The sequence below is a fragment of the Danio aesculapii genome, chromosome 12, assembly GCF_903798145.1.
Source record: "Danio aesculapii chromosome 12, fDanAes4.1, whole genome shotgun sequence".
NCBI classification, from domain to species: domain Eukaryota; kingdom Metazoa; phylum Chordata; class Actinopteri; order Cypriniformes; family Danionidae; genus Danio; species Danio aesculapii.
Genome location: NC_079446.1, coordinates 19,894,770 through 19,910,490, shown reverse-complemented (window position 1 = coordinate 19,910,490; position 15,721 = coordinate 19,894,770). Strand labels below are relative to the sequence as shown.

Sequence of the window (15,721 nt, the reverse complement as noted above, 5' to 3'; positions counted from 1 at the left end):
GTTCAGGGGGTTCAAAAGACCCACCCCTAACTGACAAATGTCCAGAATTTGTCCCATACATAAGTTCATTTGTCCTATTTTGATTACTTTGCCATCATAAATAGTGAAAATAACTCATTAAAGAAGGCTTAAGACATAAGGCTTAAGAAACTGACATACTGTAAGTGAAGTCATCTTTTACTACTGACCTACTGTGTTGTTGTTAAACTAAACAGTGAAAACATTTTACAAGTAACTTTTATTCTAAATCTTGAACCTTATTCTTAAAAGGAAAAAAAAACATCAATAAAAAGCTGTGAAGCATCAAAGGTTAATTTTGAAGCTTATAACATTTAATTTGAATAATAATTAGGCTATTGTTGTTATCCATGAATTTTCAAATGTACTTTTTACAAGAGAGGCTACACTATAAAAACCAACAGTCAACTTTATCAAATGAAATTTGTGTAATTTACTCAAAATTGACTAAAAGTTAATTCTACTCATTTGAAAAGAGTTTTGAACTCAGTGTTGAAGGTAATGAGTTAATTAAATACCTCATTACTTCAACTTAAATGGAGTAAGTTCACAGTACTCATATAGATTAGTTTTTTTTAACTCATATTCGAGCGCCTAAAATGGAGCGTTTTGAAAACGCTGAAGAGGCCGTTTTCACTTTTAAAAGCTGCTGCTCCCGCTTAGTGAGCGTGGATGGGGGAAAACGGAGACATCTGAAAACGGAGGCAGTCTGCAAATATTCGCTTCTCTAATTGGGGCTTTTCCCTCAATATTAAGGAGCCTAAACAAAAAATAAATAAATAAATAAATAACAGAGAGTTGTTACAAATATTTTAATCCCAGTTTCTTTGCAAAACATGTTCTGTGGACATGTGTATACATGTTATAATAGATTAATCAGTCGGTGGGCGGGGAAAACCGCACTCCTACATGTTGCAGCGGCCTTAAAATCACTGAGATTTGGATCTAATTTTAATGGACATTTTAAAAAAGAGACTTGTTGTGTTTATATTACTCCAATATGACAGTGGACACACTATACCTACACACAGTTCTTTCCAAACAGCTTACAAAAGATGATTTTGTAGGAATTATGAAAGAAGACCATTTGCTTAATCTCCATTTATTGCACCAGAACCAAGGGGAAAACTGAAATAAATGACAGCAACTGTCAAAATGTATTTCTTTGAAATACTAACTGCACATACAGGATAAAGAAAGTATGAACCGGCAATGTAGTCATGATACAATAAAGCACATTTATTCTGCTGATTACTCTGTCATCTCCACAAGCGAGTCTTCAAGTATTTCTCTAATTGCACAGGCACTGGATTCACGTCATATTTACAGAACAGTTTTCAGCAGTTTGTAAAAATGTGTTTCTCTCGACATAAACACACACATACACACACGCTTGCACACACCCTTCCCACCAGCAACCGAAAAACACTGTCTTACAATGCACATGCATGTCTACACCGATTCTGAAGCATACTTTATATACAAAATTATAGTAATAAAAAAGATCAATCAGCAAAATTAACATGACCTCTGTGGTACTCCGGACGACTAAAAACAATTAGCATTAATTTACCATCATGTGCTGTAATTTCTAAATGTGTTCATTTACTAATTGTATATTTTTAGCTTGTTAAAAATGCCAATTAGCTTATATTTGAAATGATTTCTGTGTAGTCTAAATTCCAGACAAGGAGACTAAAATGTGTGCGGCATTCATTAGATCATCATTCACCACACGTTTTTTCAAAACAGTTTAATAGCATGAAAATTCTACAGTAATTCATAGATATGACATTGTTATTTAAACAGCATCCGTGTGCAATTTAACAGCTACAGTTTAGGTCTCATGAGGGTGGAAAATAGCAGTCACACCATTGACAAGCTGATATTTAAATGATTGGGTTTTTGATATTGCCCTTAATTTGACTGAAAACAAATGTAGATGTGCAGGTAAATATTAAAAGCATTTCTCTGAAATCCAGTAAACCATCAGGTTTTATTTTAAACATACACTGTACGTTTATCTACCCTCTAGCACAAATACTGCATCTGGTTTCATCTTTGATTTGATGTAGGTAGCACGTACATCTGCAAGATGTATTGTAAAGATCGTTTGGTCTGGAAAACATCTGCTGTGTTCAAACATTTGATAAACATTTTAAAAATGTTTGGCGAATGAACATTTAAAACATCCTAAAGACATATTCTAACCGTTAATTTAACGTCAGAAAATTCACTTCTAATTGACGTTTTGCAGATGAGCAAACATTCTAATGAATACATCTTCCAGATGTAAACACAAACATTAAATAGGCGTCTCTGCGATGTCTATTAGGGAGAATGTATGAGTGGCACATTTGGAATAATAAATACGGAACTCAATAAATAAGCTCTGCTTATTTTACACATTAAAAGTGACAGACGGGACACTTTCGGGAGAAAACTCACATTGCACTCAAAGCTTTTTATCCTAAAAAAGTCAAGAGAAATACACTGAACAGCTCCTCTTATTCCTCCTTGGTTTGGAGACAGTATAAAGGATTTATTTGAAGATATGAAGGTCCACATACTGTATATTCAGATAAAGGTGCACAATTCGTGTGCGCTGAAGCTGTAGTTCCTCGTAGCTTTCTGAAAAGTCTTGAGCTGTAAAAAGCAGATCTGTCCTGCACATCCTTCGCTTATTTCTTAAAAAAAAAAGGAAATAAAGTTGCTATATCTCTAAAGCTCAAATACTTTGCCCAAGGGAGAGCAAATACTGGTTAAATGATGTGCAGTAAAGATATGGAAATATCGGTGTAGTTTTTTTAAACAGTGGTGCTCAACTGGTTTGCTTTTTTACATTAGACAGTAAGTGGCAATGCAACACAGAATGAAAGTTGTTTGTCATACAGAAGTAAGCCAAAGCTCCTGGAACAAAATTATGTAGTGTGTCAAATTATTAACTCAACAAATAATATTGATAATAATAATGATAATTCTTATTAGTAGTATTACTTTAATTGGTAAATTTGTTCAATAATTATTATGATTATTACTTTGTTTCAATCATTCAATTTATATTTTGGAATTTAAAAAAAATAGTGTAATGCCTTGATTTATAAACTGTAATGATTATTTATTATTATTTGCAACATTATCATTGCATTGCTATTTATTTATTTTATTTTAATTAAAGCATTTCATACATTTGTTAAAAGCTGAAATAATAATAATAATAATAAAAATAATAATAATAATAATAATTTTTATTATCAATTGGCACATTTATTCAATAATTATTTTCATGATTATTACAAATAATATATCAACCTGTATTTGGGATGTCTTAAATGAAACTTTTAAAGAAAAGTCAAGAAAAATGCTATATTTTTCAGATTTATAAATTATAATGACAATAGTTACTATCATCATCATCATCATCATCATCATCATCAGTATTGTCATTGCATTGTATTTATTAATACATTTAATATATGTAATTATAATATATATGAATAATTTATATATAATAATAATTTATATGAATAAATAATAATGATTATTTTTGTCTGTCTGCATTAAGAAATTGCCCGTTTATGTGAGGATCCACCAGTTTAGAACCACTGTTTTTATAACACTGTCTTGTTACATATAAAGATCAGCTTTTTTTAACATTGCTCAGATATTTCTGGATCGAATGAACGCAGGCCTGCAGAACACCCTCTCTTTCTTTACTGTGTGTCTTTAGTTAACCACATGGTCCACTGGTTGAGGAATGAGTCTTAGGAATTCACTGAATTCAGAAAAGTTGATCAACAAGAGCATCTCTTGTGGAACGTTCATGGTCTCTAGAGCTGCTGTGGGGCTTCAGAGGAGTCTGTGCCCACTACCTCTGCGGGAATGTGCCCGTGTTCATGCCCTCTGTGCCCATGTCGTCCTCCACTACATTACTGTAGCCCTCCTTCTCAATGCAGTCAGCCAGTACCTGCAGTACCAGACGCAGCCGGCGGTCCATAGCCTCCAGATGAGGCCTGATGAGGATGGGTGACAGTGTGTCCATCTGGAGACTTTCCTCCATCAGAGAGCTCAGTTTAAACTCTTCTTTAGCCACAAGCTGAAGCCGTAAATGAGTGGACTTCTTCACCCTGAGGTAAACAGATCACAATTAGTAACTAAAACAAAAGAGCTTTTCACCCAAAGGACTAGTTCACCCCCCTAAAATAAGTTGTTATAAATTACTCACTTTCATGTTGACCCCTCAGACCTTCGTTCTTCTTGTTTTTTATCAAAATTAAAGATACTTTAGATGAAATCAGAGAGCTTTCAGACTGTCCATATATAGCAAGTGTCCAGAAAAGCAACCAAAAACTTTGTGGTTCAACTATAATCGCACGAAGCTCCAAGAACATTTTTGTGCACCAAAACACTGCAAAAGCAACTTTATTCACCAATGCTTCTTTGGCGTCAGGTTAGGAAGCTTGTTTACTATGGGTAATATGATGCTTGCCTGTAGACCTGCGCTGCTGACCCTCAATTCATTGTATTACCTGAAGTAACGGGATTTGTACGGCACTGGTGAACAAAGTTGTTGCTTGGTGCGCAAAACTGTTCTTGGAGCTTCATAATATTAGGCCTACAGTTGAACCACCAAAGTCACATGAATTGTTTTGACAATTTTTGGTTACTTTTCTAGACTTTGAAAGTCTTGGGACCCTTAATGTCTATGGTGGATGAGAGAGCTCTCAGATCTAAAATATTATTTTATTTAATTTGTGTTTCGAATATGAACAAAGGTCTCAGGGGATTTTAAAGACCTGAACCAACACAAAGTTTTGAAGTATGTAAGTTTTGCCTAGAGGGCACTTATTCAAAACAATGTATAAGGAATAATGGAGTGGTAAGGTTCAGTTCATTTCAGTACAGTACAGTTTGGTATGGGTCACAGTGATCAAGACTCCTTTTGAATGTGTACGACACAATGTTGTGTTTGATGGCATTCTTGCTTAAAGAACAAAGCCAAATTCATTATTCACTAAAGACCAGACTCTATATGAAGAGGCGGTCATGAGAAGAGCAAAAAATATTAGTGTTGATTTCAAACATCCTATTTTCAGTGAATATCAGCTGTTACCATCAGGAAAAAGACTGAGAATGCCAATGTGTAAAACCAATAGATTAAAGCTTTGGTTTGTTAAAACTGCTGAACTCTACCAAGAACACTGCACCTGTAGTACATTAGCACCTGACTGTGCTCTGTGCTTTATATATTTCATATTTTTATATTTATGTATTATTTTGTAAACAATGCATGTTCTTAATTGTTTTGTGTGTTTTATTTATTGTATTGTCTGCTTAGAGCAACGTTGTAGCACCTTTTTGCCCAAGACAAATGTCCTCTCTGGGATAAATAAAGTTTATCCTAAATATTAATGCGCCAAAATTAAACACAGAAAAAGCGAAAGCACTTGCAGTATCCTCATGTTTTTAGCATCCTTCTAATCGACAATAAAAGACAAAGCAGATTTTGACAAGGTTTATTTGAGCTCAGGTCAAGCAAGCCTCATTGCTGTGTGCTGTCATTGCATTATTATGGTTAGTGTGATTTCACCAAGTAGGACGTGTTCCTGGATCAACATCTATAGAACAACATTTTAATTAGAATTAAGGGATAAGTTAACAGTTTGTTAGGTTTAAGCTTACAGTTGGAGTTATGTACTTCTACATGATTGTTATCAAACTATTATTCCCCTCTGAATTTAGGAATGATTTACCGTTAGGGTTGGGTTTAGGGGTAGGAATTAGGTATGGATTAGATTTATAACATAGGTATGGATTACATGTATAACGTAGATAGTAATCCATGATCGCATAGTACTTGGCAAAATCACACCCACGGTATTATTACTGTGTTGTGCTTCAGCTGTGTATTAATAGATGGAGCTTTCTGTGTTGTCATTTTCCTGACTGGTATAATGAGTTGGTGACAATTCTCTATAAACCAAAATCGTTCAGTTATGAAGCTAGCGCCACCCTTTTGGTACCATACTGTTGTGCTAGGTACCCTTTGGAACGGGTGACAAAAAAGTGGTCAGATACAGTTCACTTTTTTGGAACCACTGACAGTGAAAGTGAACATAAATGCATGCCATACTACCAAAGACTCTAAAATACACAAGGCATGTCACTCATATAGTTTTGAATAGGGAAAAGTGTAATGGTCAATATGGTGAATGAAGCCCCGCCTACTAGTACAGGAGCCAATCAGCGATTGCTATAGACTGACGGAGAGGCTTGTAATAGACGTGTGCTTTTACGACAGTTTGCTGGTCAACAAACACACTGGAATCTCAGTGAATATTTGCTTCACAGACATAAGAAATATATCCACATAAAGCTTGAAATATCTACTTTTAAATGAATCAACTATACTTGAAAACAAAAGTTTTCTGGTTTTGTAATATGTATGAAATTAACACAAGGTACAGTCCATCCTATCAAATGCTCATCACATGACAGCAACTACTCAAACGCCCACAAACCTGTAAACAAAGAGTCGCTGTCATTTCTGGAGGAGATTCGCCATCAAGGCTAAGTTGTGGATTAGCGGAAGACCAGCATGATCAGACGATCATTATCCAGAGGATGATACTGGCTGTTTCTCAATTCCAAGAATGCAGAGAACGGACTTGCGTTCTTGTGAAGACAGGTCTTGCCAGGTGTCCTTGGAAGAACGAACCCGGGAGACCACGAGAACAGAGAACGTGTGCTCTGAGAAATGAGATACTGTTCTTCCTGATGGTCACCTGACCTTCACGTGTTTTTTAATGGAAAATTATGTAAACATTACAGCATTCATACAATGACTAATTGTTTTCCTCCTTTTCAAAATATATACTATGCATTAAAACATTATAATAATATTATAATAATATATGGTGCACAATATAAATATACATATTTTAATATGAATTTCAGCAAATAAACACCCTTAATGTAATTATTCCTTTATTAAGATTTTCATGGTAATGTTTAGATTCACCATTTCATTTAGGGAAACTCCTGAGATAAATAAATTATATCTCTGAACTTATATAAATCTATATAAAATGCTGCGCTTCCCACCTCCAGTCGCAATGACTTCTGGGACTTCTAGAGTCTGCATCGGTGAGTGAAAAGACTTTGATATTACACTGTACAAAACTTTACCACTCAGTGGAAATTGATCATGATTGACAGTGGGCTGTAAGGTGTACATTACTTTCTGATAATTCACTACGATTCGCACAACTAAAGACATTGTTCAAATTTAGTATTTCAAGACTGTCCTCAAACTGCTCTTGTGTGCACTACTACAGTAGTTTCTTACATGTCATATAAAGCCTTTTGTTTTGTTTTGATTCGATTTTTGTCATTTGTAGGCTGTGTTATTTCAATGATCTGAAATCATTCGGCGTAGTGATATGGAATTTTAATGCGGATAAGGTGTGACTGGAACTACTTTATCTGTGTGATTTTCTTAGAATGTTAATCAGCCAATCAGCTTAAAGCATTCAACATACCAGCAGTATAATGCCTGGTCGTGTGTTAAAAGATTTTAAAAGCTTCCGCAAAGTGCATTTAAAATTAGTTAGTACACAGTCCAAAATAAATACAATTTCTCTACACTTTTTTCAATGATGTCCATACAAAGATCTTAGTTTCATGAAGATAATAATCCCTTATATTTGTTTTACTAGTTCATTTCAACCATAGAAACAGCAAGAGTCCTTTGATAAATACTGTAATTTTGCCATAAGTTGTAAGCAGATTCATGCAGTGGTGTGACAAATACTGAGTATTAATATAGTGTCAATAATGTAAAACTGACCTGCAGCATTGACTCAAAGGCACCAGAATGGAAAGTTCATCATGAGAATGTTTACCAAACCTGAAAATTGAGAAATCAGAAAGAAATGACATTCGTACAACAATGCTTACAAAAAAAAAAAATACACAGCACATTATAATAATAATAAAGTAATATGAACACTAAAAATAATATAAGATGCGTTTTTATTTTGGCAAGGCATCTTACCCTCTTCCATTATCAAGATGAATAATGAAAGTTTCATTCCCAAACTTTTCAAACGTCTCATAATGATGACGATCCATGTTTCCTTTATGGATATATAAAAAAATATACATTTAGTTTTACATAAAAACATTTCGCTTTTCTTTTCAGGAACACTCTGAAATTATCTTACCCATAAGGAAATCAAAAATGGTCATATCCATGATGTCCAGCAGACGTGTGCCACTATCATATGGTGGTGTCTGCTTCACTTCTTCACAATAATCTGGATCCACTTCCCACCTACAAAACACACACACCTCATTGGCTTTTAAAAAACACACACTGTTCACCGATAAATAGCACAATGATGAAAGTCAGTGTACTGAGAACTACTGTGAGAATCGAGTAGAAACTGCATGATCAAAACTGCACAGACCAAACAAACAGCATATTTAAAGGGACACTTCACCCAAAAATGTAAAATTCCTGACCTTTCCACACACTCAAGTGGCTCTAAACTTTAATGATTTGTTTCTTCTGTTGAACACAAATAAAGATATACTGAAGAATGTTAGTAAATAACAACCATTGACTTCCAGAGTATTTTTGCTCCTCTATGGATGTCAAAGACTGCTTTTTTCCAACATTCTTTAGAATATCTTTTTGTGTGTTCAACAGAAGAAAGAAATTCATAAAAGTTTAGATCCACTTGAGTGTGTGGAAATGGTGAGAAATTTTCATTTTTGAGTGAATTATATACTCACAGGCCACTTTATTGGGCACCTTACTAGTACAGGTTTGGACCTCCTTTTTCATTCAGAACTGCCTTAATCCAATAATTTGAACTGTAGCAGATCATCTTGACCATGTCTACGTGCCAAACTGCATTCAGTTGCTGCCATATGATTGGCTGATTGGAAATTTGCGTTAAAGAGCAGTTAGACAGGTGTACCTAATAAAGTGGCCGGTGAGGGTAGTTTCAACTCTATTGAGGGGGGATTACCATGAAAATATCTTATTATTATTTCATCACAATCAAAATGCTTCATGCTACATCAGGACACATAATTGTATAATGACATGGGTTTGACCTAGGTGTACATGTTTATTAAATGTCTTTGTAATTCAAAATGCTTAAAAATCATGATTAACTGTCTTTTGACATTCAAAATTTGCCGCTGGTTTCTTGCAAGGGTTGGGTTTAGGTGTAGTGGTAGTGTAAAGCCATATAATGAGTGGTTTTTACAGTATAAAACACATTACACCAATAAAGAGTCCTTGTAAACCATATATACAAGTCTGTGTGTGTTTCTCACTCTGCTTTCTTGCGTTTGTGATAGGATCTTCTCCAGGGGTTTCTCCAGGTCCTGCGTTTTGCCAAGGAAAGATCAGGTAAAAAAGCTGCTAAAGAGCCTTCGATCTGATCAGGTTTTCCACACAGAGCGTGCTCAGTGGAGCAGTAGTACGAACATTCACCGTAGAAACAGATGTTATTGGCTGGAGAGATCATAGAAAGGAATAAAATAAAATAAGTCAATTTGTGACTGACAAAATATGTGATATATGTGAGACAACATTTGATCTTAAACCATTTCAAAAATCTGTGGCAGCAGAAAGTGACAGTTAAACAAAACAAAAGAAAATATAATTAAATAATTTTGTAAGACTTTAGTTTAAGCACCAATTTGCAATATTATTAAGTGGCTGATTACCTGCCTATTATTATATATCATCTCTATTAAGACATTGACTGCTTATTTGTACTAATAAAGCACATATTCTGTATGATCTTATAATATAATCCTACCTAAAGCCTAAACCCACCTACTACCTTAATAATTATTAATAAGCAGCCAATCAGGAGTTTTTTAAGGCAAATGTCATAGTTAAGGGTTTACTAATAGGGGGAATTGCACCTTAAAATAAACTGACCAATTATTTTATTACACAAAACAGTTTAAAACTTTGTCTTGTGAAAGAAATCAAGAAATGAATACTATTATTTAACGTGACAATAATGACTAAAAATATGACTGAAAATCAATAAATGGTTTTCTATGACACTTCCAGCTCAAATGATCAAATACACGTTTCTTGAGTAATGTCCACATATAATGGTTTTGATTTGCCATTGCCAAATGCAATACATTTGAAGATAATTTAAAATAGAAAACAGAATTATTTTAAATTGTTATAATATTGTAGTGTTTTGTAATATTTTATTGTAATACTTTACTGTAATTTAGATCAAATACTTGATATTGGTGAGAATAGCAACTTTCTTAGTTAGACATTTCTTAGAATAGAATAGACATTTCTTACTTTCAAACATTCAAGAAATCATTTGGCCCAAGTTTAAAGGCACAGTTCACCTCAAAATGTAAATTCTCACCATATCCTCACACTCAAATGATTCTAAACTGTTATGAATTCTTGATCACAAAAAGAGATATTCTGAAGAATGTTTGTAAAAATCATCCACTGACATCAATAGTGTGAACAAAAAATACTATGAAAGTTAACAGAAAAAGAAAGCGGAGGGTGAGTAAATGATGAGTATTCATTTTTGGGTGAACTGTCCCTTTAAAGCAAATAGAAAAGAACATATTTTAAAGATGCCAGCAACCTGTAATCCCTTATAAACATTTACTTCCCTAATGTTTCTTATTACTTCTATGGACGTGAAGTCAATGGTTACAGTTTTTAACTGAGGGTGAGTAAATAGTACATTTTCATTTTTTGGGTGAACTTTCCCTTTTAAAGTTTGTGTCAGATGAATTGACCAACATTGCCCTCTACTGGCTGCTTAAAGTAGTAACAGAACATCCCAGCGTCCTCAGTCTGATAAGCTAATGGGATACGCTCCACATAAAAGTGTTTAAAGATAAGCACAAAAGAGATAGAATGTAAACGATTTTTTTTTTTTTTTTTTTTTTTTTACAAATCAGAAAGAGTGTAGCTTGAATTGATAATAACAAAATGATCTTTCCTCAGGGGTTGAAGATAAATGTTATTTTATCCAGTGAGTTGGTAATATTTATAGCCGTGATGACTGAAGTGACTGCTGGATGTTTAGTACCTGGTGAAATGAAGAAAGTTCTCCACAGTTTTTTGTCACGGGTCACGTCTCGGATCTCTTTGGTCATATTAACCAGTCTCCCAGCCACCGGCGGCACTCTGCGGAAATCCAAGATCCTGTAAAACAATTTAGTCTAATTTAGTTTTTGACCTCATAACATGCTCTGTTTAACAGACTTTAAATATTAGGTGAGTGTGTAATTTATAAACCATCAATAAATGCTGTACAAATGTATTTAAAAAGAAAACATTTTAAGATTAAATTACAGCAACACTTTAAAACAATAAACAATACGTTTGTTACAGTATTTTTTCATCTTTGTTACTGTTAGATAATAAAAAATAAAGTTTTTAGGTCATCTTAACTCACAGGTTATTAACTAATGTTAACAAGCAACTGTTAAATGTTGAATTATGATTAATGAATGTTGTACACGATTGTTCATACTAAGTTCATGTTAGTAAACATATTAACTATCACTAACTAATGAACTGTTATTTTAAAGTGTAACCAAAGGCAATAGCTAATATTAACACTGTAAAAAAACATAAAAACTATGTATTGCATGATGATTGAATGACTGCTAACACTTTGAATTGAAATGAACAAGCTACAAAAATTTGTATTTGTGTTAGCTAAGGACGAGAAAAGATGTTAATAATTAATGCAATATAGATATATCACTCATATTCAGTTAAGATTAATTAATCCCTTAACTAAGAGCAACACATTTACTGTTATTAATAAAAAATAAATGAGCTAACATTCACCTGGATAAATAAATGCTATAAAATGTATTGCTCGTAGTTAAATAATGTATTGCTCATAGTTAAATCAACTAACGTAAACACCATGAACTAATATGAATAGGCAATGAAAAATGATATTGCTTTAAACTAACATTAACAAGTGAATAAAGCTGTAAAAATATTCTGCTGTGTAAATATGAACTAATGTTAACACTGTGAAATTAAATGATCCAGCATCATTTGCATTTGTATTATATGAACAAAGTAAAAAGTAAATAAATATAAAGTAAATAATTTTCCCAACTTGCAAAGTTAACTTAATAAACCTCGTAAATTGCACTTTAAGCTGAATACTGGTATCTTGCAAAATAACCATAAAATATCCTATAAATAATAATATTTACTCTGTCATCATGGTAAAGACAAAAGAAAATTTAGATTAGAAATCAGTTATTAAAAGTATTTTGTTTAAAAAGCACTTGGGAAATAAACATGTAAGGCCTGTAGCCAGCCTGGTGTAAGGGTTTTTTTCTCAAATGTTTACCTTTTTGCAGTTATTTGCCTCATTTTCTATTTTTTCATGAGATTTAAATACTGAATTTACAGTCAAAAAAAAATTTTTTTTTTACTTGTTCAAACTACTTAATAATTAAAATGAGCTGAAACAACACAATTCTGCACATTTCATAGGGACAACTTAATTTTTTATATTTGGTCCACATTAATTTGTTAAAAGTGCTAAGTTAACTTAATCGATTTGTGTTGTGACTACATCAATGAATTGAGTGGAACCCTGCATTTTTTTACAGTGTAGGCACTATTTTTAGCTGGATGAGCTTGTCGGATGGTCATCATAACCACACTTTTTGATGTACCAAAATATTTCCTTAATATTTAGAATAAAGAAAAATCTATAAATACTTATTTTTAAAATACAATTTTATTACATCATATATCATTAGAAAGTAAAATAGGAATCTGTTCAAGTTTTAAATTAAAAACTGTAGCCGATTGTCATTTATTAGGCAAATAACAAACTGGCCAGGAGAGAGCTACATGATTTGTGTAGCTTCTTTTGTAAAAAAGTACATTTGATTGAAAGTTCACACACTATAAAACCCACCAGTCAACTTTATCAAATGAAAGGAGTGTAGTTAACTCACAATTTACTGAAAGTTAATTCTACTCATTTGAAAAGAGTTTTGAACTTAGTGTTGAAGGTAATGAGTTAATTAGATACCTGTCAACTGAAATGAAGTTCACAGTACTCATATAGATTAGTTTTTTAACTCAAATGATTTGAAGCAATTGCTTTTCTCAAACAGTTTGAGTTGACTTAACTTATTTGGTTTTAAAGTACTCAGTTGGTTTGAGTTCTCTTCATTTATTGGGTTTTACGGTGCTCAAATTGCTTCATTTACTCAAATAGATTAAGTTTAAAGTACAAATTAGGATTAGTTTTTGAACTTAAAGGGTTTATTGCAATCGGTTTCCTCAAACGGTTTGAGTTACAGTACCTTTACTTTTTGGGTTTTACATTTCAGCTAACAACAATCACCAAATTAGTTTTCACATGAATTTTAATATGGTCCACTTTTAGTGCTTTACACTTTTTATTGGTCATTTTTTTTTCAAGTATAAGATCCAAGATTTAGAATAATAGTTACCTGTAAAATGTTACAGTAGCGAAAGATGACATCACTTACATCCAATTGTATGTTTTCTTGCACAACTGGATGTTAGACTCAAATAATAGTTTGCATTGGTCAAAACTGATTAGCTGAAGTCACACTGATGATGATTAGGCTTGGTCTTAAAGCCTTTTTCAATGGGTTATTTTCACAATTTAGGATGGCATAACAGTCAAAATAGAACAAATGAGCACATGTATGGGACAAATTCTGGACCTTTGTCAGTGGGGGGTGGGGGGGTCTTTCAAACCACCTGAGCCCCTCCTTGCTACGGTCCTGTAAATTCAGCAGAACTAAAGTAAAATAAACTCAAATCCATAAAACAAAGGAACTTTTCTAATGTACTAACTTACATCTCCAATAGAGGGTGCTCAAACTACACTATAAAATACATCATAGATTTTCACTAATAGATCAACACATTGTAAAAGGTGAATCATTTGTTTCATATCCTTCACAACCCTTAACTTACTGTATATCACACATATTTTATTGAGTAAATAACACTTTTTTGTCCGAATTTACTACCTAGTGACTGAAGTGACCTTGTACAAACATCTATTTATTCCTGAACATTAAATAAACATGTTTGTCTTTCTCCCAGACTGAGCGAGTTAGGTGTAAGTATTTCTCAATCATGTTTTAAAGGTGATTCACCCCTGCGTGCGAGAGCAGACCCTCTGCTGACAGGACAACTTAAAAAGATCTCTTTGCAAACAGCTAATGGAAGAGGCCTAGAGGATAAAAGCACTTGAAGCTTCTAATTGCCCAGTCATGCTGACAGAGATGACAGAGAGAGTTTCCTCCACTCGCTGTCCGGTCTGTTGACAAATGAAAAGTTGTGCTTTCAGAGTCCTGCTCCTCAAAGACCAGAGTCTACAATCAGAGTTTCCCTTCTGCTCAAATCAGATCATTAATGGGGAGTTGTCAGATATAGCAGTGGTGGGCTTGCCAGGACAGAGACGCCCACTTAAAAAAAGTTTTAGAAAAAATAATATTATATAAGGTGCGTCCCAAATTGCATACTTGTACACTAGTCTATGCCATTTTGTAGTGTAATACTTAGTGGTGAAAAATAACACATTACAAATACTTCATCTACTGTAATCGAATAGTTTTTCTCAGGAATTGTAATTTGCTGTGTAGTTTTAAAAATTTGTACTTTTACTTTCCCTTGAGTACATTTTAATGCAGTAACGATACTTTTACTCCATTACTTTCCTTCAACCTGCAGTCACTACTTTATTATTTCATGTCTATGGGGATTAGAAAAATCAGTTCTGCGATTCCTGTCCAATCAAATCACACATAGAAGGTAAACTGCATGATAATGAACTACCTCAAGATAGGGCTGGGAAATATGGGCAAAAAAATCATATCTCTGTATTTTTAGGAGGAATAACAGTATACAATATATATCCGGTATTTTCCCAAAAATGGTTACTTAAGAGTTAAAGCCTTTATTAAAACTTTATTAAACAATATTTGAGCAAAATATAATTCAAGCACAGGGGTTTCCCTCCCTGTTTACAAATAAACAACTGCACAAAAAATTACAGCTGCACAAAATCTTTGATAAATAAAATACAGTACAGGTTTTTCTCCTGCTTAAAACTATAATTTGCACAACATTTCAAATTATTAAGAAAATCTTGGATAAATAAATACAGTACAGTTTTTTTTCCTGCTTAACACTATACATGGCACTACTGTGCTGTTGTACAAATAACAAAGTAAACAGAACCACAGAAAGCATAGCTAAATTGGGTTGACATCAAAACTCAATGTCCAACATCCAACCTAAAATCAAACAAATATCAGTGTCTAATGATGTTACAGCTTGACACCGTGTGGACGTTACCACTATGACGTCTGTCAGATGTTGGATTTTGGTTGCCATACCTGACGAATAAATGTCAGTATTTGACGTCAATAAGACAGTGGTTTAAGATGTTGGCTCGACGTTGGATTTTGGTCACTTTCTAACAAACTAAAATCAACCAAATATCAATGTCATTTGACGTCGTTATTGGGCATCAAAACAACATCCTTAGATGCTGGCTAAACATTGAACTTTGGTCACCTGACATCACAACCTAAATCTAACCTAATATTAACGTTTTATGATGTTATGTGCCTGCTGGGCGAT

General features: G+C 33.4%; 1 protein-coding gene across 1 annotated transcript in view; it reads right to left on the bottom strand.

Annotated features, from left to right (window-relative positions):
• Positions 1 to 1,236: 1,236 nt before the first annotated feature.
• The window catches only part of fam20cb (FAM20C golgi associated secretory pathway kinase b), a 114,764-nt gene continuing 100,279 nt past the window's right edge, over positions 1,237 to 15,721 (bottom strand). The window contains exons 5-10 of the mRNA XM_056468902.1: positions 11,133 to 11,248; positions 9,370 to 9,550; positions 8,244 to 8,353; positions 8,075 to 8,156; positions 7,868 to 7,927; positions 1,237 to 4,145 (exon numbers count right to left, since the gene is read on the bottom strand). Coding sequence (XP_056324877.1) covers positions 3,887 to 4,145; positions 7,868 to 7,927; positions 8,075 to 8,156; positions 8,244 to 8,353; positions 9,370 to 9,550; positions 11,133 to 11,248 — 808 coding nt within the window. The 3' untranslated portion in view covers positions 1,237 to 3,886. The remainder of the gene's footprint in view (positions 4,146 to 7,867; positions 7,928 to 8,074; positions 8,157 to 8,243; positions 8,354 to 9,369; positions 9,551 to 11,132; positions 11,249 to 15,721) is intronic.